The sequence below is a fragment of the Geotrypetes seraphini genome, chromosome 16 (genome assembly GCF_902459505.1).
Source record: "Geotrypetes seraphini chromosome 16, aGeoSer1.1, whole genome shotgun sequence".
NCBI classification, from domain to species: domain Eukaryota; kingdom Metazoa; phylum Chordata; class Amphibia; order Gymnophiona; family Dermophiidae; genus Geotrypetes; species Geotrypetes seraphini.
In genome coordinates this window covers 6,274,124-6,295,896 of record NC_047099.1, presented here as the reverse complement: position 1 = coordinate 6,295,896, position 21,773 = coordinate 6,274,124, and the positions used below count along the sequence as shown (strand labels likewise).

The 21,773-nt window shown below is 44.4% G+C and overlaps 3 protein-coding genes across 9 annotated transcripts in view; 1 reads left to right on the top strand and 2 right to left on the bottom strand.

Moving 5' to 3' along the window:
* ACIN1 (apoptotic chromatin condensation inducer 1) overlaps positions 1-11,801 on the bottom strand; it is a 46,389-nt gene extending 34,588 nt beyond the window's left edge. Inside the window, exons 1-4 of one of the 3 annotated variants that reach the window (XM_033924407.1) lie at positions 11,606-11,801; positions 6,734-6,799; positions 5,525-5,636; positions 4,436-4,506 (exon numbers count right to left, since the gene is read on the bottom strand). In XM_033924407.1, the coding sequence (XP_033780298.1) occupies positions 4,436-4,506; positions 5,525-5,636; positions 6,734-6,799; positions 11,606-11,743 (387 nt within the window). In that variant the 5' untranslated portion in view covers positions 11,744-11,801. Of the gene's footprint in view, positions 1-4,435; positions 4,507-5,524; positions 5,637-6,733; positions 6,800-10,658; positions 10,695-10,823; positions 10,994-11,605 lie in introns of those variants that run through there. The other 2 variants (XM_033924409.1, XM_033924408.1) reach the window with 2 other exon arrangements.
* Positions 11,255-14,973, top strand: C16H14orf119 (chromosome 16 C14orf119 homolog). 5 transcript variants are annotated; one of them, XM_033924412.1, is made up of 2 exons: positions 11,255-11,411; positions 13,467-14,973. In XM_033924412.1, exon 2 carries the CDS (start codon positions 13,468-13,470, stop codon positions 13,825-13,827), a length of 360 nt encoding a protein of 119 aa, XP_033780303.1. In that variant the 5' UTR covers positions 11,255-11,411; position 13,467; the 3' UTR covers positions 13,828-14,973. The 5 variants fall into 5 exon arrangements, with proteins under 5 accessions (XP_033780303.1, XP_033780304.1, XP_033780307.1 ...); XM_033924413.1 differs by lacking the exon at positions 11,255-11,411 and adding an exon at positions 11,439-11,680; XM_033924416.1 differs by lacking the exon at positions 11,255-11,411 and adding an exon at positions 11,922-12,059.
* Positions 14,357-21,773, bottom strand: part of LMLN2 (leishmanolysin like peptidase 2) — a 26,388-nt gene continuing 18,971 nt past the window's right edge. Inside the window, exons 7-15 of the mRNA XM_033924411.1 lie at positions 18,469-18,614; positions 18,117-18,303; positions 17,964-18,033; positions 17,117-17,213; positions 15,998-16,099; positions 15,770-15,892; positions 15,448-15,689; positions 15,182-15,352; positions 14,357-14,638 (exon numbers count right to left, since the gene is read on the bottom strand). Of these exons, the coding sequence (XP_033780302.1) occupies positions 14,467-14,638; positions 15,182-15,352; positions 15,448-15,689; positions 15,770-15,892; positions 15,998-16,099; positions 17,117-17,213; positions 17,964-18,033; positions 18,117-18,303; positions 18,469-18,614 (1,310 nt within the window). The 3' untranslated portion in view covers positions 14,357-14,466. The remainder of the gene's footprint in view (positions 14,639-15,181; positions 15,353-15,447; positions 15,690-15,769; positions 15,893-15,997; positions 16,100-17,116; positions 17,214-17,963; positions 18,034-18,116; positions 18,304-18,468; positions 18,615-21,773) is intronic.

The following is a 21,773-nucleotide window of genomic DNA, read 5'->3' as shown; positions in this document are numbered from 1 at the left end:
ATAGAACAAGAGAGAGAGGGGAAAGGGGAACTCCCCACCAAACAATCAATTCTGCTCATATTAACATATGCAATACAGCAACATTGAAACTTGAAAACAGGTTATGAAACATTAGAACCCGAACAATAAAAAACAGTGCTATTGGCCGACACAGCCTGCACAGTCAGAAAGGGGGTGCCAATCCAGGGACCCCCCCTAACATAATGCTACATCAATACAGATGGTACTTTTAGAAGGCTGGTCTGAGATTGAAATCCAACTTACCAGTATTCAAGCAGTCGATCAGCGAATCAGATAGACATAGGGCAGGTTCCCGGAAAAAGTGCAGATTTACAAGAAAGAAAATTAGCAGAGGTAAGAACCTAATCTTTCGTTCTTGTACAATCCCACTTTATTCCGGGACGGATGGGACATAACAGAGCAGTCCCGAAAAAAATCAGGGTGGGACCTATGAGCTCACTGCCAACACTGAAGCACCGAAAGCGACATCCTGCTTGGCTGCCACATCAATCCATAAAATAACCGCAGAATCTGTGATACGTAGGAAAGGATTCCGGCAAGAGAGAGCTTGAAGCTCTGAAACTCTTTGTGCAGACGTGACCGCACCCAGGAAAACTGTCTTAATGGAGAGATCCATCAAGGAAGCCTACTCTAGAGGTTCATAGGGCAGACGAGCCAGAGAGCGGAGAACCAGATTCAGATTCCAAGTCGGACAAGGGAGGCCTCAGCCGAACCATTCCCCTCAAGAAACGGACAACGTCTGGACGAGCTGCTAGGAACCTCTAAGCGCAACGGGTCCCAAACAGGAAAAACCTGCGATCTGGACCCTAAGTGAAGCCACGGCAAGGCCCTTTTTCAGGCCATCCTGCAGAAAGTCCAGTATTCGAGCAACTGAAGGAACAGAGGCATCCTCCTGATGACTGGAACACCAAGCCTGGTAACACTTCTAAGCTTTCGTATAGGTACTGAAAATTTAGAAATGAAACATGAGCAGAAGAGATAAGCTCTTACAGTCTGGCATGTAGAAATATAAAACTGAGGTCCAGGGAGCATGCTCCAGGGTATTATAGCAGAGGGAGGAGTCAAAGGTTCGATCAATTGAAGTTTCCTACAGCTCCTGGCGAGCCAGGATAGACAACACCCAACCGACCCGGAATAAAATGGGATTGTACAAGAATAACTAATGCAAGATTTAACTAGCAAGATGTTGAAAATTTATCAAATGGAAAGCCATGTTATGTGCTATGATTGAAAAAGGAGAGTTTTTCCAGCCTGATAAAAGAAAACTATAGTCATAATCGTCCTTGCATTCCTCAGTGCTCTGTCCCTTCTGGAGGGTTTCTACTGCTTCCAATACAGAAAAGTAAATCCCAGTCCTTAATCAAGAATTGGCCCACTAGGTTCAAGGCAGAAATCAGTGCCTTAGTTCTGAACAGGTATTTGTCCTTTCTCTGAAAGTGGCATGAATAAATGAATCAGACATACAGCTGCTCGTTATGCATTTATTCACATCACTTTCAAAAAAAGGACCGATCCCTCTTCAGAAGCTAGGCAGGCCCAATTGACAAAACCAGTTAGCCAGGGAAAGAAAAAACTAAGAATGAAAACTTTTTCTTCAGACTGGCACAGAAAGAGTTATGTCACCTCCAAATCATTCAAAACACTTAAATAAAGATCATCACCAACTCAAAAAAATACGATCATGTTACCCTCTTGCTGAAAAAGGCACACTGATTACCAGTCGGACATAGGATAACATATAAAATTCTTCTTTTGACATTTAAAATGTGTACCACAAACAGTCCCAAATACATAAATAGACTTTTGGTCCCCTACAATTCCGCAAGAGCCCTACGTTCAGCTTCAAATCACCTTCTATCCGTTCTATCTGTGCACATCTATCTTTTCAGTCACTGCCTGTCGCTTTGGAATGCTACTCCCTTGGATCTAAGAGAAGAATCATCACTGGATTGGTTTAAATCAAAATGAAAAGCTTTCTTATTCAGAGATGCATTTAATGTTTGAGCGTCCTTTTCAGGACGTCGTATGATTAACTACTTTTAGCCTCTTTTTTAGCTGGACTATGGATTCTAACACTCCCCTTCCATTTGTTTTTCCCGTTTATGTTACGTTCCTATTTTTACATTGTAATACAGTGGTACCTTGGTTTACGAGCATAATTCGTTCCAGAAGCATGCTCGTAATCCAAAGTGCTCGTATATCAAAGCAACTTTCCCCATAGCAAGTAATGGAAACTTGGACAATTCGTTCCACATCCCCAAAGTAGGCCTATGTTGCAAATAAAAGCTCATCCTCGCCTGCAAACTTTCAGTATCTATTGCAGTAGATACTGCACCCATACCGAAGAACACAGCATCAGCCGCTGGCCCCCGAACAGCTTTCCCTCCTCCCTCTGTGCACTATTGCTCAAGAAAGCCTTCCTCTATCTCCAGCCCGCCTCTTTTTCTCCTCTTTAAGCACAAACCAGCCCCCTTGCTGCCAACCCATCTCCCTGGCTCTGATGCCAAGCTTAACCCACAACTCTAGAAAGAATATCAGCCACACTTACCCCCGGCAGCTGCCTGCGCTCATGCAGTGGGTGGATGGTTTCTCCCCTCCAGATTTAAGCACTGCCAACATTCAAACCTGGTGTGCAAAATTAATGAGGGCGACATCAGGCGAAGCACTCCAATGGGAGAAGGGGGAAGCTCCTGTGCTTCTCTCCAACTTCCGGCTAACACGTTTTTGGAGAAGCCAGCCCAGCGCTCCGAGCCGCGTTTGTGATGTGGGCCAATGGGAGAGAGGCCGGAAGTGAGTTGGGAGGGGAGCTAGGAATCGCGGCCGGCATGCTGCAGCTGAAGAACGCGGAAAGCAGCCCCGCAGCCAACTGAGGTCAATAACATGGAGGTGTCCTTTACTCCCCCAGGTCCTCCAGCTCCACCCTATGGCCCTTAAACATCCGCAACCCGATCCCGCAGTACTTTCTATTCCGGGTGAGTACTGCTCTCTGCCTCAAGCCTCCTGTTCCTCTCGTCCGGTGCCGGTGTCCGCTAGAGGTAAGGGTTTGGGGGTGGGCCGCGGGGGGAGTGAATCCGGATCTCGGGGTGGATTCACTCACTGATCGAGTCAATGTTCATTTTGCGAGTTAAAGTTTGCTCGAGTGTTTTGCTCGTCTTGCAAAACACTCGCAAACTGCGTTACTCGCAAACCGAGGTTTGACTGTACTTCCCTTTTTTATCCTATTGTATCTGTAAGTCTCTAGTCTCAATTGTGAGTCTTTTAAGTGTTGGTCTTCGTAAAAAACAAAAACTAAAGTTATTGTTTTTTTTAATTGTATACCACCTTGAAACTTTGTCTAGGTGATTAATCAAATTTTTCATAAAATTTGGAAACTAACACTGTGAATGGCTCTTCCTGCTTTTTTTAAATTAAAGGAGCAGATCCACTGGTTCCCTAAACTGTTTTCAGTGCCCTCAGGCAAGGCGTACAGCTAAGGCACCACTAACACAGAGGGAGAGGTGGGGGAAGTGTTGGAGGGACTTGGCCACCAAGTGTGACACCCCCGAAGACAAAAAGGGACCCCACAGGACCAAACCTCTGTCCGAACAAGAACAATGACAGAAAAAGGACACCTCCTATCCCTTTCAACAGCCACAACCCAAAGGCCTAAAAGGACTGCACAGGCTTACCGTCTCCACCTATTGGAGACTGAGAACAGACTGATTCTAAGAGAGACTGCAGTGCATAGCCCACTTGTACTGCTGATAGAATTCAGTGTGTTCTGTCTCCACCTGCTGGTAGAGGAGCGTAAAACCATCCGTCTGTGCCGGTCTGGAGGGACGCTAAAGAACAGAGAGACCCTTTCTATGAATGAATGAAAACTGAAAGTAAACAAGCCAGCAATAAATGCAGGGTTTTGAAGCAGGGAGGAGGTTAGCATATCTTCTACCGCTGTCTGAGTACAGAGGCCTCCTGGATAGGCTGTGAAGCAAGGGGAGGGAAGATAAAGGGGACGGCTCAGGCATCTTTTTCCTTAAGAGGCTGTGACCTCCACCCAGTGTGATGGAAGGGAGGTGGCAGAGTGTACTGTGGAGGGTAGAGATGGGCTGCTGACGGTATTCCGCCTGTCACCAAAGAAGAAATGGAAACGTGACACCTGGTGGAGCCCATCCTACATTCCTGCTGGCTTCTCAAGTGTTAGCAAGGGTGTAGTTGGCTCCGTAAATCTTTTCAGATTTTTTATGGTCCGGACTTGTGTACCTGTTTTGATCTCATGAATTCCAAGATCAGAACAGAAATCTGGCTGTAAAAGTAAGAACAGAAAACTAAACTGTGCCGAGTCCATCTTTTGTCTCTGGGTAAGAGGTCATCTTGTTTCTGAGGAAAAATACTTCCAACCATGGAATACTGGTACAGCTACAGACCTGGGACTCACCTGCTGGACCCACGGGGATCGGCACTCATCCTCAGAATCTTCCTTTTCTGATGAGGCAGCATGCACGTTCTCTGAGGGAATTAGATGGAAAGGCACGTTAACTATTGCCAAACATCTCTTGACTATGCAATGTTAATTACTTCCCAGAGATTTCAACCAGCAGAAGAATCCCAGCTAGTTGGAACATCACCTTGGCAGAGTAAAAAAGCAGAAAAAAAAAAGAGGCATCACCAGCAAGATATAGGAGGTACCTTTGTATTGATCAGAAGTGAGACCTTAGTTCTGGAGGCTGTTCCCACATTAAGGACATTGGGAAGATGGAAGCAGCTCAGAGAAGGAGTACCAAAATGATACAAGTTCTGCAACACAAACTCTGCAGAGAGGCTTAAGAAATTTGAGGAAAGAGAGGAATGAAGGGATATGAAAAACATCCAGAGGTCTAGCAGGAGGGAGGCACTTTTCATAAAATGACTAATTGGTTTTCTGTTTGTATCACTCTATTGGCCATTTATTTTGGGTTTTCTGCTTTCTTGCTCTTTTTTGTCAAACTTGGTAGGGAAGGCTTTTTTGGTCTATCCCCTTTCAGCTAAGAATAATTTTTAGGTGCCTGACAATTTTCCATTCCTACGAGTAAAGAACAATTTGAAAAGTAGTAGGTAGAAGAAATAGGGGATGGGAAGAAGGATGGCTTGGGACATCTAGGTGCAGAACTACCTTGAACTACTATTGAAAAAGGCACGAGTGGTCTTGTATATTTTTTCAGCTGGAATAGAGGGCCACAAAGAGACTAAAATGAAGCAAACAACACAAAGCAATGGCACATCTCTAGCAAGCTACCAAGAAGACAGGGCAGGTCAACCAACAGTAGTGTGGCTTGAGGACATTCTTAGATATTACTGGGAAAGGTGGAAAAGAATGATCGTCTAGTGGTGATTCAACTTACATACTTCCATAGGACCCCAGAAGAAGGTTGCTTAATACTGAAACACAGACCGTGTCAAGTCCACACCAAAAAACTGGCACTGTGTACTACTAAGACTTTTACTTGTGAAGACTTTTTATAATAAACTTGTTACAGAGATCACCCACCTTCTGTCTCTGCTGCCTCTCTGGCTTCCCTCTCTAGACGCTGACGTAGCAATTCCTGTTGCTTTTCCAGGTACTGCTTGATGAAGCTGTTCTGGCTCATTTCCTCACCAATCTGTAGGGAGAAAGAAAAGACATGAGGATAAGGCAACACTTCCAAGCTTCACTCTATAACCCCCCACCCCTCCTCCCCGAGAGGGCACAAGGGACTTGGAACCCGCTCTGATCATTGCTAATCCATCTAGTTGGATTGGAGATAGAAAAGCACATCACAGGACAAAAGTGGACAGGCTCAGGACAGCTGTTAATAAAAGCAAGAAAAAAAAATACTGTAACTTGGCACATAAAACCAGAAAATACATCCCAAACGACAAGCTTGCCCTTATAAGAATCAGATCGTAGGGTAGGTTCCAAGTATGTCTGCTTTATGGAAGGATCAGATCCTTGGGTTCCATGCCCACCCCCCTCCCTGGGATGCCCAGATCCACCCCCATCCCCTCTATGTGAGGATTAGATCCTCAGATTATATCTTTCCTAGCCAGCTGATTTCCTTCATTCTTATTCATTATCTGAAAATACCATATATAGCATCTTCTTCTGTCTTGCTCACCTTTTTTGTATTATCTCCTGCTCTAGTCTCTGTTAAATATCAGACAGTTTTCAAACTGAGTGTTATTAGCAAACATTGCATTCATGCTTCTACCCCTCTGTCTCTCTCTCCTGCTCACTCTTGTCTGCTTGTTTGCAAGTTTTTTCCATTCTTCCACTTTCCTGTCTGACATCCCAGAGGCCTCTGCCTTGATCTTATTCAGGTGGAAATCAGTTGTTTATGCTGCCACATAGATACACTGAATATATGCCCAGTTGCATTGTAAATGTGAGAGTCACATTCTGACTCTTAATGTTTCCTGTGAATTTCAAGCTGTTCTCATTTTCCTCCTCACCCCTTTTGCCATATCATTAAACTGGGTTGCCTAGCCCTTGTGTCCTAGTGAATAGGATATGCTTCCAGGCACAGCACAAGAGAGTAAGGAAGCAATTTTATATAACAGTGAGAGCAACCTGCTTGTGCAGAAGACTTAGGACAGATTGATTAAAAGCTGCATGTTCTTCCCCTGAAGGAGTAGCGGAGGTCAGGGTAAGGCTTGCCACCCCCCCCCTCCACTCTCAAGGTAGAAGCTGGACTAGGAGCTGACTCTTTCTCTTTCTTACCTGGGAGTTGGGCTGAAGCCCAGAGTGAGGCGTCGAATGCTTCTGCAAATTCTCCAGCATCAGCGCCTGAAATAAGAATTATCCAAGATAAGAGCCTTCCATTAATGTAAGGGCAGTGTGTTTGTAAAGGGGGTGGTGGTGTCAAGAAAGGACACAGAGCTAGCAGTGGCATTCCCAGAAATGTGCTGGAATTCCAAGGAGAACTGCTATCACTGAACAGAAGGGAGAAAAACTGAGCAATAGATCATAAGAACATAAGACTAGCCATACTGAGTCAAACCAATGGTCCATCTAGCTCAGGTCCTGCGGTATATAAACTGTTATTGTTATTATTATTATTTATTATTATTATTATTATCCTGTTTCCAGCAGTGGCCAACCCAGGTCCCAAGTACCTGGCAGAAACCCAAAGACTAACAACATTCTAGAGCTGGGATTGTGATGTCATAATGACTCATTCCACCAATGCCTAAAAGCCAACCTCATCCGTGATGTCACAATGACTTGGTTTCCCTGTACTTGGCTCACATAAGAACATAAGAATTGACTTACTGGAACAGATTGAAGGTTCATGAAGCCCAGTATCCTGTTTCCAACAGTGGCCAACCCAGGTCCCAAGTACCTGGCAGAAACTCAAAGAGTAACAACATTCTAGAGCTGAGATTGTGATGTCATAATGCCTCATTCCACCAATGCCTAAGAGCCAACCTCAGCAGTGATGTCACTATGGTTTGGTTTCCCTGTACTTGGCTCACATAAGAACAGAAGACTACCCATACTGGGTCAGACCAATGATCCATCTAGCCCAGAATCCTTTTCCAGAGTGGCCAATCCAGGTCCCAAGTACCTGGCAGAAACCCAAAGAGCAGCAACATCCCCAAGGCAAGCAATGGCTTCCCCCCAGTGTGATGTGTGCCACGGATGCCTAGTCGGGTCTCTCCATAACACAAAGACACCTGGCAATATCGTCATCCTCTCAACACTCACACATGCATGGAAGCCATCTTATTCACCATCACATGCAGCACAAACTTCAAAGATGACCATGTGCTTCTGCCACACAATGTGGATGCTAAATAGTGGCAATGTATCACATCATACAACAGGTACTGGGCAGGGTTCATATCTGTGTCGAACGCTGCAGATTACCAATTTTGATCATTAAGGCCTGTGATAACTTAATAGGCCTCTGTCATAAGCCATCAAATCCAACTGTTGACTACACGCCTCTCACATAAACCAGATGCTCAAAGCAGGCCATCGTATTTCACAAGCACTCAGTAATGACACTGTGCCTTTGACCAGAGGAGGAGTCTAATGGTGGGAGCACCAGGCTGACAACCAGCAAAGCCAGGTTCAAATGCCACTGCTGCTCCTTGTGACCTTGCACAAGTCACTTAATTACATATGCATTTATATTCCGCATCCATCTTTCAGCTACATAATGTTGGGAAATTAACAATTAATACTCTCTAAATCCAATAAAACTATAAATTTAAAATAATTCAATCTCCTAAAAAAATGACTTAACAGATAAGACTTAACCTTTTCCTGAAACAAGTCACCATTCAACTCCTTTCTGATCAAGAAAGGAAAAGTGTTCCAGAGTTTTGCCACCTGAGATGACACCAAAAGAGTAAATACACCTTTCATTTTTACTCCTCCCACAGAAGGGTAGCCTAACTTCAACTGATTTGTAGAGTGAAGGTTTTTACTATGAGAGCCAAAGCACAATATGAGAGAGGCAGGGGCCAATCCATTATGATACTGAATATTAGTGTTCCCAATCTGAACATTGATCATGCTTCTACAGGCAGCCAGTGCAGACCCTGCAACAAAGGCACCCTAATAAAGAAATAATCCAAATAAAGTCCCAAATAAAGACCAATACAACTTACTAACAACTAAGGTTAACACTAACTGATGAAACATTTGAAGTAAAAAATATTTCCTTATGTCTTAGTTGTTTCAATCTCCAGAAAATCCTTTTGGTAAACAAATTAATTTGATGTTCAAATGTTAACATGGGATCCACCATAATTCCTAAAACCTGCCAGGTGCAAACTTATCTTCCCTTTTATGAAGCCATGTTAGGCTTTTTTTCTTTTTTCGCCAGCCACGATGGTATTAGCTCTAACGCTAATAGGAATTCTATGAGCGTTGGAGCTAATACCACTATGGACGACGATAAAAAAGCCTAACGCAGCTTCATAAAAGGGGGGGTGTTAGATTATAAACCCTTTGAGGACAGGGACATTACCTACTATACCTGAGTGTAACTCACCATAAGCTGCTGTTGACATCAGACCCCATTGCCTGCAGCTTGTGATAGAGGAATATGGTGTGTTCCTAACATCTGTGGCAAGTGATGGGGCATATGGCAACCGCTGGCTGTTTGTGGTATGTGTCAGATGGTAAAAGCAGTTAGCTTAGCAGGGTTTAAAACTGGTTTGGACAATTTCCTAAAAACAAACAAATGCCCATAAGCTATTATTAAGATGGACTTGGGAAAATCCACTACTATTCCTAGGATGAGCGGCATAAAATCTGTTTTACTTGGGATCTTGCCAGGTATTTGGACCTGGACAGGCCACTGTTGGAAATAAGATATTGGGCTTGATGGACTTTGTCCCTGGCTATATAGTAAGATGTCTCAGTGTATTGTAAGAACAATATTAACATCATATCTATGTTATTCAAATGTTCTAATGCATGCTTATTAGGTGTTTCATGCCAACATCATATTATGCTCTTATTTGAATCTTCTTCTATGCTGTCTCTAAGTTATTGTGTGTAAGCGTTTATTTTTAATTATGTATGTTTGTTGTGATCCACATAGGTATATGATGAAATATAAATAATAAACCAAACAAAGGAGGATCCAACAAAACTGCAGTAAACATGGGCCCAAACAAGACAAAGAAAAATGCTGCAGGGACGATGTACTTGATTCCAAGTCTTTATTAGAATGTACTTGATTTCAAGTCTTTTATATAACATAACAAAATTTCTTATATACCGCAGTTCTGTGCGGTTAACAAAAATTAAAATACAAGTATACACAGTATGAACACAATTAATTAAAATATTTACCAAATAGATCAGTCTTCATAAATTTTCTAAATAAGAAGTAGAGATAGAAAGATACATGCTAATTTGATTATCCCATAATGCTGCCTAATATGCTAAGCGTTTATACACACATCCTTTTACAGAAGGAAAAATCAAAGAGCCGAAGATCACGTAGATGTTTTCTACTGGCAAATATAAAATGATCCATGAGATAACTGGGTAATAACCCACTGAGAGCCTTGAAACAGATACAGCCAAACTTAAAAATCACTCTTGCCTCTATTGGCAACCAGCGCAGTTTATGATAATACTGCGTCACGTGATCGGATTGTTTCAATCCAAAAATCAAACGCACAGCAGTATTCTGGATAATCTGCAACCTTTTTAGATTTTTCTTGGATATCGAAAGATAGAGCACATTACAACAATCCAATGTACTGAGAACAAGAGATTGAATTTGAACCAAACAATATTTTCCACTTTTGTATAAAAGGACCCAACACGGTCCATGTTTTGATCAACACATCTTCTTCAGGGTCTGGATGTGTTCCTGATTAAAACACGACAACGTGTAAAGTATCCAAAACTCGTAAAGGAGTGCAAATATCACAAGAAATTGCTAATCAGTATGTGGCTGACGAGCAAAAACTTGGACTCAAGTACATTGTAATAAAGCCTTGGAATCAAGTACATTGTCCCTGCAGTATATAAATAATAAACTATAGAATTATTATGGTACTGTTTGTACTGTGCTGACATTTAGGAGGAAATTCTAAAACTGGTACCTAAACTTCTATGAGCGTCAGAGCATTTAGCACTCTGGGCCATGCTAGAAACCTTTACCGCAGCTTACATTTAATGCCAGTGATATCATTAGAATCTGGGAAGTACACCATGATGCCAATCAGCATTCATTTGAAAGTAAAATCCCAAATTAGAAAGAATGTTGCACAAAGATCGTAGATGTGGGTTACAAAAAGCTGTTGACAACAACAACCCCATCTTTGCCATATCTTACTTGCTGCCATCTACCACTCAATTAAGCAGGGAGCCACTGCAACAGGGATGCAGAAATTCCATAATCCTTAAGCAGTAAATCAGCAGCCAGTGGACTAATGCTGACAAACCAACAGGGTTTCTGAACAATGACAGTCTCAAAACTCTTGATGGTGCTGGTGTAACCACCCTTTCTTATCACTGTAGTCAGATATGCTCTATTAATGGTCGTTATTGTATTAAAACCATTGACCTGGTATTCTCAAGCACTAGTTCTTTCAAATAGAACCATAAGTCCTTTTATTGCATTGAACTTTGAGAAACAAATGCCATTTTACTACAGCTGTTCAAGTCCAAAGCTGAGCATGTGCCAAGCAGATAATCCCCGCCCACTTCCTCAGCACACGCGCAAACAGAAGCACGCCGCTTCCGGTCCCTTTATTTATGGGCAAAGCCCCAAGCACCGTCAGCACGCGTGCGCACCGCTGGGTGGGGGAGGAGGAAGCGCGAGCAGAGATAATAATAATGATAACAAATAACCCCGCTAACGGCAAACAGGGAAGATGTTATAAAGCTGAGGTCGGGGAGAAGCTGACAACCTGAAGCTAAGGTGACTGTCGTACGCATGCGCACTGCGGCCGGGCTCGCGCGCGCACTCGCTCCCCCTCCCTCCCCGCACAGCTGCAGCCCCGAAGAACGTTGCGGAGACGGAAGGCGCGCGCGCAGGGAGCAGAGGGCACGCGCGAGCGCCGCAGCCGTTATGCTGAAAAGGAGTCGCGCGGCTGCACGCCGCGTGCCGCTCACCCCCTTCAGGCGCTTGACGAGCGCGCTCTTCTGACCGCTCTTGGGCAGCCCGCGCTCCTCCAGCGCGGCCTTGAGGTCGGTGACGCGCAGCGACTGCAGCGGCCGTCCGTCCAGGGTCACATCTTCCAGCTCCGCCATCTTTAATGCCTCTCTCCTGTCCCCCCTCCCTCCCCCACCCCTCGGCCGCCGCTGCTTCCGGGAGTGCCGCCTCGACCTCCCAACGCCGCCGCCGCTGCGGCTGCGTCACGTCGGACCCCCCCTCCCCTTCCTCCTGGCTGATGTCAGGCTCGTCTCCTTCCGCCTCGCCATGACGTTGGCTTCGGCTGCTTCCGCCTTCCGGGAGCTGAGGCTCGGCTCCTGGTGACGTCACAGAGGAGCGTCTGGGCCAACGTTCCACGGCGTCTGCGAGCTTCGGCTGTGATTTCCCTGCAAATCGGTTTCATCCTGCAGCGCTGTACACATTATATGCATTGCATTAAAAGGAGACAAGCTGGTGGGGTGCTTTAGGAATGGCTCCACTGAGCATCCTTTGATTATTGGGATTAGCTGGTTTAGGGAAAAGGGATGGTATTGGAAGGTTAAGTGACTTGCTCAGAGCTGCAGTGGGGATCAGACAATGTTTTTGTGGGTGTCCTGACTTCTAAGTTTGCTAGCTGTGTTCAGGCTGTAGCTGCTATTCTCTGCAATGCTTAATGTTGCAGTGGTTCAGCGTAGAATTAATTGTAGGCTCTGAGACAGAGCCCCTCAGGTCTGTTTCTTGCAGCAGCACAACTCTTAAGGGAAAATAAATGAAATGCTTGGTTTATATAAGTTTTTCTTCCTTCTTCCACACTCCCAAGGATCCAGAATGTGAGGGGGGAGGGAACCTTAGCCTTGTGTCAACCTGAGCTTGCCACTTTTTCTGTCAATCCTGATCTGGTGGTGCTTTGAACCTGGGGTAGCAACCTTAGAAAACATAGAAACATAGAAAAATGACGGCAGAAAAGGGCCATAGCCCATTAAGTCTGCCCACTCTACTGACCCACCCTCCTAATTCTAGGTTATAGAAATGATCAGGAACCACTTCACAGGTCATGGACCTGATGGGCCGCCGCGGGAGCGGACCGCTGGGCGCGATGAACCTCTGGTCTGACCCAGTGGAGGCAACTTCTTATGTTCTTAGATCCCTGCCCTAATGACCCATCCCCTAACCCATCCCTCCCCTAATTAACCTTGACTGTTAAATACTAGGGGTTCAATATTCAAAATGATTTAACTGGTCAGAAATGGTTCCTGGCAGGTTAAATCACCTGTTCAGGGCTAACAGCTAATTTTCAACGGCTCTTAAACAATTAGTGCTGAACTGAAAGCTGGTAATTTTGGGGATGTTCTGGGGGCAGCGTCAGCCCTTGGCTGGTTAACTGCTAATATTCAGTCCCATCTTTATGTGGTAACTCATAGCTAGTTAAGTGCTGAAAATAGCACTTAGTTGACTCCAGAAACCTTGAAATTCAGTGCCAATGCCCGGATGTGGCTCATCTTTGAGTTTTTGGAATAAAGCTGGCAGTGATCAGTTGAATATTGGTCCTTAGGAATTGAGAAGTAGGCTACTCTCTCCTGTAATTCTCTAAGGTTTTGGGCAGCAGTGTATACTCACAGTAGTCTCGGATAAATTAAGGGGGCTTATTTTTACCCTGTTTTATGAAAGCTGTTTGAGAGTGCCATTTGTTCCCACTCCTCCAAAGAGGGTAAGGCGGCATCTTTTCTTAGTAAGAATGTGTGGGTATTCCATACTACAGGAGGGATGTTAAGTGGAATTAGAAGGACTGGACAACATTAACTGACTTGCCAATTTTTTTTTTTTTCTCTCTTTATCATGCAGCATGTCGGTACCGCCAAATTCTGGTAGCACCCCACATTCTTACATCACTGAGCAGGAGATGAAATGTGTCCTACACTGGTTCCTGGGTTGGACAGCATCACAGCGGGAACGCTTCTTGCAGGACCTGGTATGCAAAGCGGTGCCTGGGAAAGTATGTTCCCTGGAGTTGGGACTAGAACACTTGGTCATGGCAGATCGCCCTCCTAGCATCTTCCAGTGTCAGCTGCGTCTCTGGGACCAGTGGTTCCAGAGCTGGGCTGAAGATGAACGCAACATGTTTCTTCACCGTTTGGAGGAGGCTGACCCTAGCTTTGTGGCTAGGTTCTATCAAGAAGTAGCCGGCACCGCGGGCAAGTCATGAACTAGTGTCACATAGCTGCAGATTGTCACGAAGAACCTTTACAATGAATTTCACTTCCTAATAAGTGAAGTGGAGAAGGAGGTTGGATAACTCACAAGGTCTGACAAGGTAAAAAGGACTGGAAGTTGGAGCAGAGTCTGACCAAAACCAGGATCTTGTATGAAAACAATATCTTAAATCAGGGTTGAGAGAACATGCCAGACTGTGCTTAAAGACTAGTTTGTCACACATGAGCAGCTATGATGTGTCTTTCTCTCTGCTTCCAATCTTTTGTTGTTCAGTGAGTTTTTTGCTCTTATGCTACCTTATCTTTGTAATGTGGTGTTCTATCATGCTTTTAACTGCCATCTGGTGGTGTCAGGAGGAACATAAAACTGAAAAGAGTCAATGGATGTAAACTGCGTTAAGTAGAGAGGCTGGCCCTGTCAGAAGAAAGAGTAAAAGAAGAAAAAATTTTAGTTCCTTTTCTTTAAAAGAAAAAGAAAAAACAACCTTCCAACAATAAAAGCTCTTTTTTCCTGGTAGTGGCTCAAATCCTGTCCCTTTGCCTCCTTTTGCAGATATTTTTGTTCATATGTCTTCATCCTTTTGGTTCTTTTGTTTCTGCTTTGCTGGGAGATAGCGTTTTATAGGAACTCATCACACTGGGATCCTGGAAGCATCCCCTACTCTTTGGCCTGCAGCTCTGTGCTGCTGATATGCAAAGGCCCCTATAACAGTCAAGAGCAGGAGGAGAATGGAGACGATGACGTATGGCAGCGCAGTAACAAGGTGTTTGGCCGGAGCGGTTGGATCTATGTCCTCCACAAACCTGCAGCGAAGGCGAAAAACAAGGGAACTGTGAAAACATTTGCATACATACGATTGTAATTTCAGCCTTTGATAGCAGAACAGCAAGACTAGCACCTGGGGAAAGTTAAAACACAGAAGAAAAGATATAACTATAAGTGATTTCTTTATATAGTTCATGTGTGAGTCCTCCTGTGAAACATTGTCTGACTTTGGAGCCTGTACCTTTTGAAAGAAAGAGATGATGCCAACATTGTAGCTTTTTTCATGAAAGCCATGTGAAGAGACTTAAAAAGACTTAATTATATATCTTTCTTGCCCATTAAATATTCATAATAAATATTCTCTTCTTATGCATTTATATTTGAATTATTGAAACAGTGCAAGAATTCCAAATGAGACACTAGAAGGCTGAGTGAATATTGGTAATATCCTCTCTGTAGGGACTTAGGAATTACTAGCAGTGAGTCCAAAGAGCGAACAGAAGACAGCAGTTTTGCAGGGATGAGAACACAGCACCAAACTCTCACAAGATGGAATACTCCTGCGAACCAAGGGTACTAACTTAGTGCTCACTGGAGTGTAGCTCTTCTCGCTGTAGACCCAGGGTCCATGAAATGTTTGGTCCAGTTTGTGGTGAAGCATACCAGCCTGGGGTTCAACACACGCCTCTGAGACCCATAGTTCCACGGTGAACAGGAGCGATGGTGTTAATGTTGGGTGTTGAAAGTGACATCTGTAATAAGAGGGGTCCAGAAGAGAGTGAAATTGAAGTAGAGCCCTTTCTTCCTTGTCCCTCTTTCCCAACCTTACCCCTCTCCTAAATCTTACCTAGGGATGGTAGAAGAATCGGCCAAGGCCTTGGTTAGTGCTGTGATTAACTGCCCCCAATGTGTCCTGTCCACAGCTGGTCCCTGGAAATGCATCTGAAATGTGAAGACCTTCTGTCCTAACATATCCTCCGTAACTGCAGAACCAGGACTGTCTTCTAAGATACTAGGTGTGCCTGTGTCGTGGAAATCTTGACAGAGCCGTTGATCTGGACATAATAGGAGCCCGTGATATCCAGGTACCTGTAAGTGGCAAGGAGTTGAAGGAGTATTCTCACTAGTCATAAAGTCAGTCTTTTCCCTTTCGCCCCCAGGGCACACACCTGAATAGATTCTCCTGCAGGACAGTTTAACCAGGCTGTTCCCTCCACTTGCACCTGATAGGTATTTTCAGCTATACAGCGGTGGCGGTAGCAGCGACCTGTCATTGTCACAGCCGAGGCATTCTGCAAGCAGAGAAGAGAAGTGAGGAAGAGGGTACCTTCTCCTCCCCCCATACCTCTTAAGGAATTGGGGCTTTGGCTGGGCCCACCCCCCCGTACAGGACTTACCTCTTTGATGAGGGTAGAGAAGAAGCATCGGCTGCTTTTGTGGTAAAACTCTCCATAGCCAGGCTCTGCTTTTGCAGCATTCTCTGCTTTCCAACACTCACTCTGGGGGAGGAAGAGAAAGATGAGGTTTTGCTAGTTCCATCTCCCTTACTGTAGCTGTTCTATCGGACTCTTCCTTTGTCGGCCTCGGTGACTTGTCTCCTACTTACATTACAACCCTTCCTCTTGCTGCTGGAAGGAGCTTGATAGAGGTCCCACTTATGGGGCACTATGATGAGAGTTTTTCTGGTGTCATTAACTGGGGTACTACAGTGACGAAGCCCCCCCTGCTGGAATTTATTTATTTAATTACACTTCTCCCTCCGTATTTGCAGTTTCCGTATCTGCGGATTCGCTTATTCGTGATTTTTCGGATGCTGACTCCGCCCCCCAAAATTACATCATCACTAAAGTTCTTTTTCCTTTTACTGTACCGATAAAAAAGTTTATCGCTTACCATTCACTCTGAAAATCACTTCTTCCATGCTTTCTCCCACAAATTTGCTGCTTCCATGCTTCCCAGTGTGCACTGAGAAAAACGCTTCTTCCCAGCATCCATAGAGAGAAAGGCTTCTTCCCCGCATGCTTGCCTAATCAAAGCCCAGAAATCACTGGCTTATTTCAAAAACCGTGAATAACAGTAGAAAAGTTATTTGCGGTTTCAATAATAAAAACAGAAGGCTTTTTCTAAAAACCGCGAATAACATTTAAAAAGTTATTTGCGGTTTTTCCATATTCGTGCCTATGGTCCACCCGCATCCCTCGTGAATAGGGAGGGAGAAGTGTATTCAATTTTCTATACTGTTCTCCTAGGGGAGCTCAGAACGATTTACATGAATTTATTCAGGTACTCAAGCATTTTTCCCTCTGTCCTGGTGGGCTCACAATCTATCTAATGTACCTGGGGCAATGGGGGGATTAAGTGACTTGCCCAGAGTCACAAGGAGCAGCACAGGATTTGAACCCACAACCTCAGACTGCTGAGGCTGTAGCTTTAACCACTATGCCACATGGCAAAGAAGCTCCTGCCTCACAGTTCTTCTGGCATTCTGTTTCTAACATGCCTTTGTGTTTTCTTACCCCAACTGTGAGTGGTTTGTACATTTTGCATCCATCGAGAAACTCATCAGAGGAGCATGTCCCTTTATCTAGGTGCAGGTAATGACAGCCAGAGCCACTGAAGCAAAAATAAGAGTAGAATTATTCCCTGAGAACACGAGAGAATAGAATTATTCCCTGAGCCTTTCTCCAAGGAACAAGCAGAAAATTACCTTGACATTTAAAGAGGGGGAATTTCCAGGCTTTTCTAATGTACAGAACTGACGGAAGATGCTTTCTAACCAAAAGTTAATGAGAGCCTAGCCCTATCCACTCAACTTCATGCAATACATGGGAATGACACAGGGATAAATTTTTCCCCCTCCCCGCAGGAACTCATCTTCCCGTTCCGGCCCGGTGAGTTCTTTTCTTGCCCCTGCCCCATTCCTGCAAGCTCCGTCCTCGTAACATAATAGCAGATTTCTAGACCACATAGCCATAAGTTCAATGTGGTTAACAAAAGATTTGTGCTATGAAAAAAATACAGGAATAATATGATATACAGAAATCTAGTTGATCAGAAATTTAGAAAAAAAAAAGTTTTCAACAGTTTGCTAAAATGTTCATAAGAGGTAGATCTAATTAAGCCTCAAACACTTTAAAATCATAAGTGCTCCTAGGTTGTGCGGTTAAAGTAGAGCTTAAAGAGATGGGACAGCGACAGAACTCAGGGGGTTGGGACGAGGAAATTGTCACCGTGTCATTTTCTAGTCAGGGTAACACAGATGATCTCATCCTTACATGGAGAAACCTCAATTAAAGGTATGCAATCCTGCTTTTCTCTGAGAATGTTGCTTCTTTAGCGAGCAATCCCACCCCTGCCACTCACTTGCCAGTGCAGAAATAACCAGAGGTGCTGTTCTTGCAGGTCATGGTCTGTCCAAAGGTGGGCCCTGCTCCTGGGGAGAAAAAAACCCCCAAAGCACGCTGTAAGAAAAGCTGCTGATGTTGTGGGCATCCCTCCTCCCCCATTCACACTCACCTCGGCCCCAAACTAGCCTCTTTCCTGCACTGGTGTTCACCTGGTACCAGCCCATGTCTCTGAAGGCTGCCAGTGTGATGTCATCCAGCTGTGTGAGATGTACTGGGGCAAGAGTCGCCAGCATGAGGGAGCCCTGCAGCACTCTTGCTTCCCAGTGTGAGGAGGGTAAGCCAGGGGCTGTTGCATCCTGTGAGGAAAGCATAGGCACGGTTAACAATGATCATACATTTTTAATATGGAATCTAATCTGGCTCAAATCACCTTTCGTTGATACAGGACCTGCTCCATTCCATATCTGAGGCCAAAATGAAATCACGTTTCTCCCCTTTCTGCCAAGTGTGTTCACGCTCACCTTGTTCTCCAGTGGGGCCCCCAGCCATTGCTCCTGAACCCCCAGGTGCTCTCCCATTTTCTGGATGATTGCTGGTGTGAAGATCCTGATCTGGCCCATCTCGTCTGTGTTGGTGATTCTTGCCCTTGAGGAGCAGTTCACACCAGCTGTTGGCCCACAGATAAACATGGTATTAATTATCAACAAGTTGATATATCACTAAACAAAATGGAGCCCAGCACTTTAACCAAAGAGCAAAGGGAAGACCAATACCAATAAAGTATATACCATGTCTGTGTAAAGTTTTTATGGGTGCTTTATTGGGCTCTGCCTAGTATGTAGGTAGAATATAAATAAAACTAGGACAGCCGCATAAGGAGGATTGGTTACAAACTTAAATCAATTATTCATTCTATAAAAGCATTTAAGGGCTAATATTCGCCAGCATTTATATTATCTGTGTCTGTGCTTGGGGTGGGGGGGAGGCAGAGCTGGAACTTCACCAGTAACAGTGATATTCTTTAAACGGATAAAGTTACTTTATCCAACAAACTGCACACCAGTTAGAATATTGATCTGTATGCAGTTGGCTTCCAGGTGATTGCACATATCCAGAAATTCAATGGGCACTCGCTAAAGTTAGAAGGGAAAAGATTCCGTACAAACGTAAGGAAGTTCTTCTTCACCCAGAGAGTGGTGAAGGTCTGGAACGCTCTCCCGGAGACTGTTATAGGGGAAAGCACCCTTCAGGGATTCAAAACAAGGTTGGATAAGTTCCTACTGGAACAGACCATACCCAAGTAAGACTAGACTCAAATAGGGCACTGGTCTTTGACCTAAGGGCCGCCGCTTGAACGGACTGCTGGAGACGATGGACCACTGGTCTGACCCAGCAGTGGCAAATCTTATGTTCTTATGCCAGAGATTGTATGTGGACAGCTATTGAATATTGAGTTAATTTAGCCCTGGCTTTAAGCCGTTAAAAAACTGCTGCCTGCTGCAAGTTAAGAACATAAGCAGTGCCTCCGCCGGGTCAGACCATAGGTCCATCCTGCCCAGCAGTCCGCTCCCGCGGCGGCCCAAACAGGTCACGACCTGTCCAAATCACCAGAAGGGGCCCCCATGCCACCTTGGTTTCCTATTGAGTCCTATCTTCCCATCAAAGTCCTAGCCCTCCGGTCTTGCACATGCACGACCTGGTCGGGTTTCTATACTTATTTTCTGGTTAGCTTTCTCAGTATCCCACGATCCCTTTATCCCTCAGGAATCCGTCCAGTCTCTGTTTGAATCCTTGTACCGTACTCTGCCCAATCACGTCCTCCGGTAGCGCATTCCAAGTGTCCACGACCCTTTGGGTGAAAAAAAACTTCCTTGCATTCGTTTTGAACCTATCTCCCTTCAGTTTCTCCGAATGCCCCCTCGTACCTGTTGTCCCCTTCAGCCTGAAGAATCTGTCCCTATCCACCCTCTCTATGCCCCTCATGATCTTGAAGGTCTCTATCATATCACCCCTGAGCCTCCTTTTTTCCAGAGAGAAGAGCCCCAGCCTATCCAACCTCTCGGCATATGGGCAGTGTTCCAGCCCTCTTACCAGTTTCGTTGCTCTCCTTTGGACTCTCTCGAGTACCGCCATGTCCTTCTTGAGGTACGGCGACCAATATTGAACGCAATATTCCAGATGCGGACGCACCATCGCTCGATACAGTGGCAAGATGACTTCCCTCGTCCTGGTTGTTATGCCCCTTTTTATGATGCCCAGCATCCTGTTGGCTTTTTTTGAGGCCGCTGCGCACTGTGCAGATGGCTTCAGTGATGCATCCACCAGCACTCCCAAGTCTCTCTCAAGACTGCTTTCTCCCAACAATGCCCCCCCCAATTTGTAGTTGAACAACGGGTTTTTTTTCCCTATATGCATGACCTTGCATTTTTCCACGTTAAAGCGCATTTGCCATTTGTTCGCCCAGTCTTCCAGCTTGTCTAGGTCCCTTTGCAGGTCCTCAAACTCCTCCCTGGAGCTAACTCTGCCGCACAGTTTGGTATCGTCTGCAAATTTTATAACCTCACACTTTGCCTCCTTTTCCAGGTCATTGATAAATATGTTGAAGAGTAACGGCCCCAGCACCGATCCCTGCGGCACACCGCTCGTGTAATTAAATTTGGAGGGGTTTATAGACACAAAAGAGAGAAATAGGGGAGCTCATAAGAATTGCCGCTGCTAGGTCAGACCAGTGTTCCGCTCCAGCGGTGGCCCTTAGGTCAAAGACCAGTGCACTAACTAAGTCTAGCCTTAACTGTGTACGTTCTGGTTCAGCAGGAACTTATCTAACTTTGTCTTGAATCCCTGGAGGGTGTTTTCCTCTATAACAGCCTCTGGAAGAGCGTTTCAAATTTCTACCACTCTTTGGGTGAAGAAGAACTTCCTTACGTTTGTACGGAATCTATCCCCCTTTTAACTTTAGAGAGTGCCCTTGGAGAGTTCACCTTGGAGAGGGTGAACAACCTGTCTTTATCTACTAGGTCTATTTCCTTCGTTATCTTGACTGTTTCGATCATGTCCCCTCACAGTCTCCATTGTAATATCAAAACGCTTGACCCTAAACTAAATTGCTTGTAAAGATAATCTAATAAGGATGCAAGAACTGTTTCGGTACTGAAACCAGCACGAAAACCAGACTGATAATCATGAAGAATATTGAATTTATCCAAATAATTTACCAGATCCACATTGACCAAACCCTCTACAAGTTTTACAAACAATGGAATACTAGCTACAGGCCTATAATTGGTCTCACAAGTAATAGGTTCTTTTGGTTTTTTTTACAATGGGAGTGATAACAATATGACCTAGGTCTTCCGGAAATAAACCCTCTTTAAATAAGAACGTAATTCATCTGAATAATTCAGTTTTGAACTTGAAGGATGCATTTCTAAATAAGTTTGGAGGACAAATATCAAGCCTACAATTTGATTTTGTATACTTTCTAAATAGTTCACAAAAAAAGTAACCAATTTGGAGAATTGAAATTAGACCAATTCATATCTACTCTCAATCCATCCATCGGTTGCATTAACTCACCTACATCCGTATTCGTTACTGAGTCAAAATCGGATCTTAACTGAATGATTTTACATTTAAAGAAATCAGCCAGGCAATCTGCTGTTGGTATACAATCCATATTTGAATATTTTTTTGGTTTCAGTATCAAATAAGCTGTTAACTAATTGAAATAATTTTTTACTATTAATATAGTTCCAATTTTTTGTGTGTAATATTTGCTTAGTTTTTCTGTAATTAAGATTTTATACTCGTTCAGATTTTGTCTCCA

Bases quoted from the DNA above. Each gene is read 5' to 3' on its own strand.
- C16H14orf119 (XM_033924412.1), top strand. From the start codon at position 13,468: ATGTCGGTACCGCCAAATTCTGGTAGCACCCCACATTCTTACATCACT.